The sequence below is a fragment of the Microtus ochrogaster genome, chromosome 5 (genome assembly GCF_000317375.1).
Source record: "Microtus ochrogaster isolate Prairie Vole_2 chromosome 5, MicOch1.0, whole genome shotgun sequence".
NCBI classification, from domain to species: domain Eukaryota; kingdom Metazoa; phylum Chordata; class Mammalia; order Rodentia; family Cricetidae; genus Microtus; species Microtus ochrogaster.
Genome location: NC_022012.1, coordinates 50,040,344 through 50,041,409, shown reverse-complemented (window position 1 = coordinate 50,041,409; position 1,066 = coordinate 50,040,344). Strand labels below are relative to the sequence as shown.

The 1,066-nt window shown below is 34.1% G+C and overlaps 1 protein-coding gene across 5 annotated transcripts in view; it reads left to right on the top strand.

The window, feature by feature from the left end:
- Nucleotides 1–1,066, top strand: part of Scaper (S-phase cyclin A associated protein in the ER) — a 349,156-nt gene that overhangs the window by 18,460 nt on the left and 329,630 nt on the right. For all 5 annotated transcript variants that reach the window (XM_026779044.1, XM_026779043.1, XM_026779042.1 and 2 more), the window contains one exon: nucleotides 807–877. Coding sequence is in view for 4 of the 5 variants with exons in the window: in XM_026779043.1 (XP_026634844.1) it covers nucleotides 807–877 (71 nt within the window). In the remaining variant the exon portion in view is untranslated. The remainder of the gene's footprint in view (nucleotides 1–806; nucleotides 878–1,066) is intronic.

Sequence of the window (1,066 nt, the reverse complement as noted above, 5' to 3'; positions counted from 1 at the left end):
CAGTCTATATAATTACAGAAGAGGTCACGAGTTCGAGGGGAAGGGTGGAGATGATGTAAACGCAGTACCCAAATGTGAGGGTCTCAAAAAACACAAATAATAATAATAATAATAATAATAATAATAATAATAATAATAATAATAATAATAATAATGCGATTAAGCTATTATTCTGGTAGGTGAAATGCTGATTTACTAATTTCATAATTTCTATGTTTGTCAATTAGTCATCTAATATAAAGAATAGCTTTTCTCTTATTTTAAAATATTTGTATGCTTACAAATTTTAATTTGTGTAGATTCATAACTTCTTATTTAATGGGGTACAATATATGTCTCTCTCTTGATGTTCAGATTGCTGTAAATTTGACTAATGGGAGATTCTTGGTGCTCCTGTTTCCTCTGTGTGTCCTTTGCTCTTTCTTTGAGAACAATTTTACATGATAGGTTGTTTCAAGCTAACTAAGAACACACTTAGGCTTCGTTGTAGAATGCTTATATTTAAAGTCTTGGTTAAAAAAAAAATCCAGCGCCGAATATTCCTTTCTGAGAAAGCCATTGAATAAAGCAGTCTCTGGGAATTAAGAATGTAGATTGAAAAATCAACAAAATAAGAAAACTTCATCAGCCATTCATATATTCATTGATGAGGAATAAAACTGTACTCTTCTGTGTTTCTGGATGGAAATTAGGTACTAGAGATGCCTGAATGTATTGTGTTGTTTACTTGTATATTATGTATCACCTATAGTTTGTACGTTATCTCTTTTTGTTTATGTGTCTATTTCCTTTTTCATGCCTTGAAGGAAAACCCAAATGTCAAACTGGTGGAAAATCTAAGAGGACAATTCAAGGCACTCATAAAACCACTAAACAGGTATAGTATATATACCTTTTTAAAACTAATCTGTAGGGCTGGAGAGATGGCTCAGAGGTTGAGAGCATTGCCCGCTCTTCCAAAGGTCCTGAGTTCAATTCCCAGCAACCACATGGTGGCTCACAACCATCTGCTCACAACCATCTGTCTGGTGCCCTCTTCTGGTCTGCAGGCTTACACACAGACGGA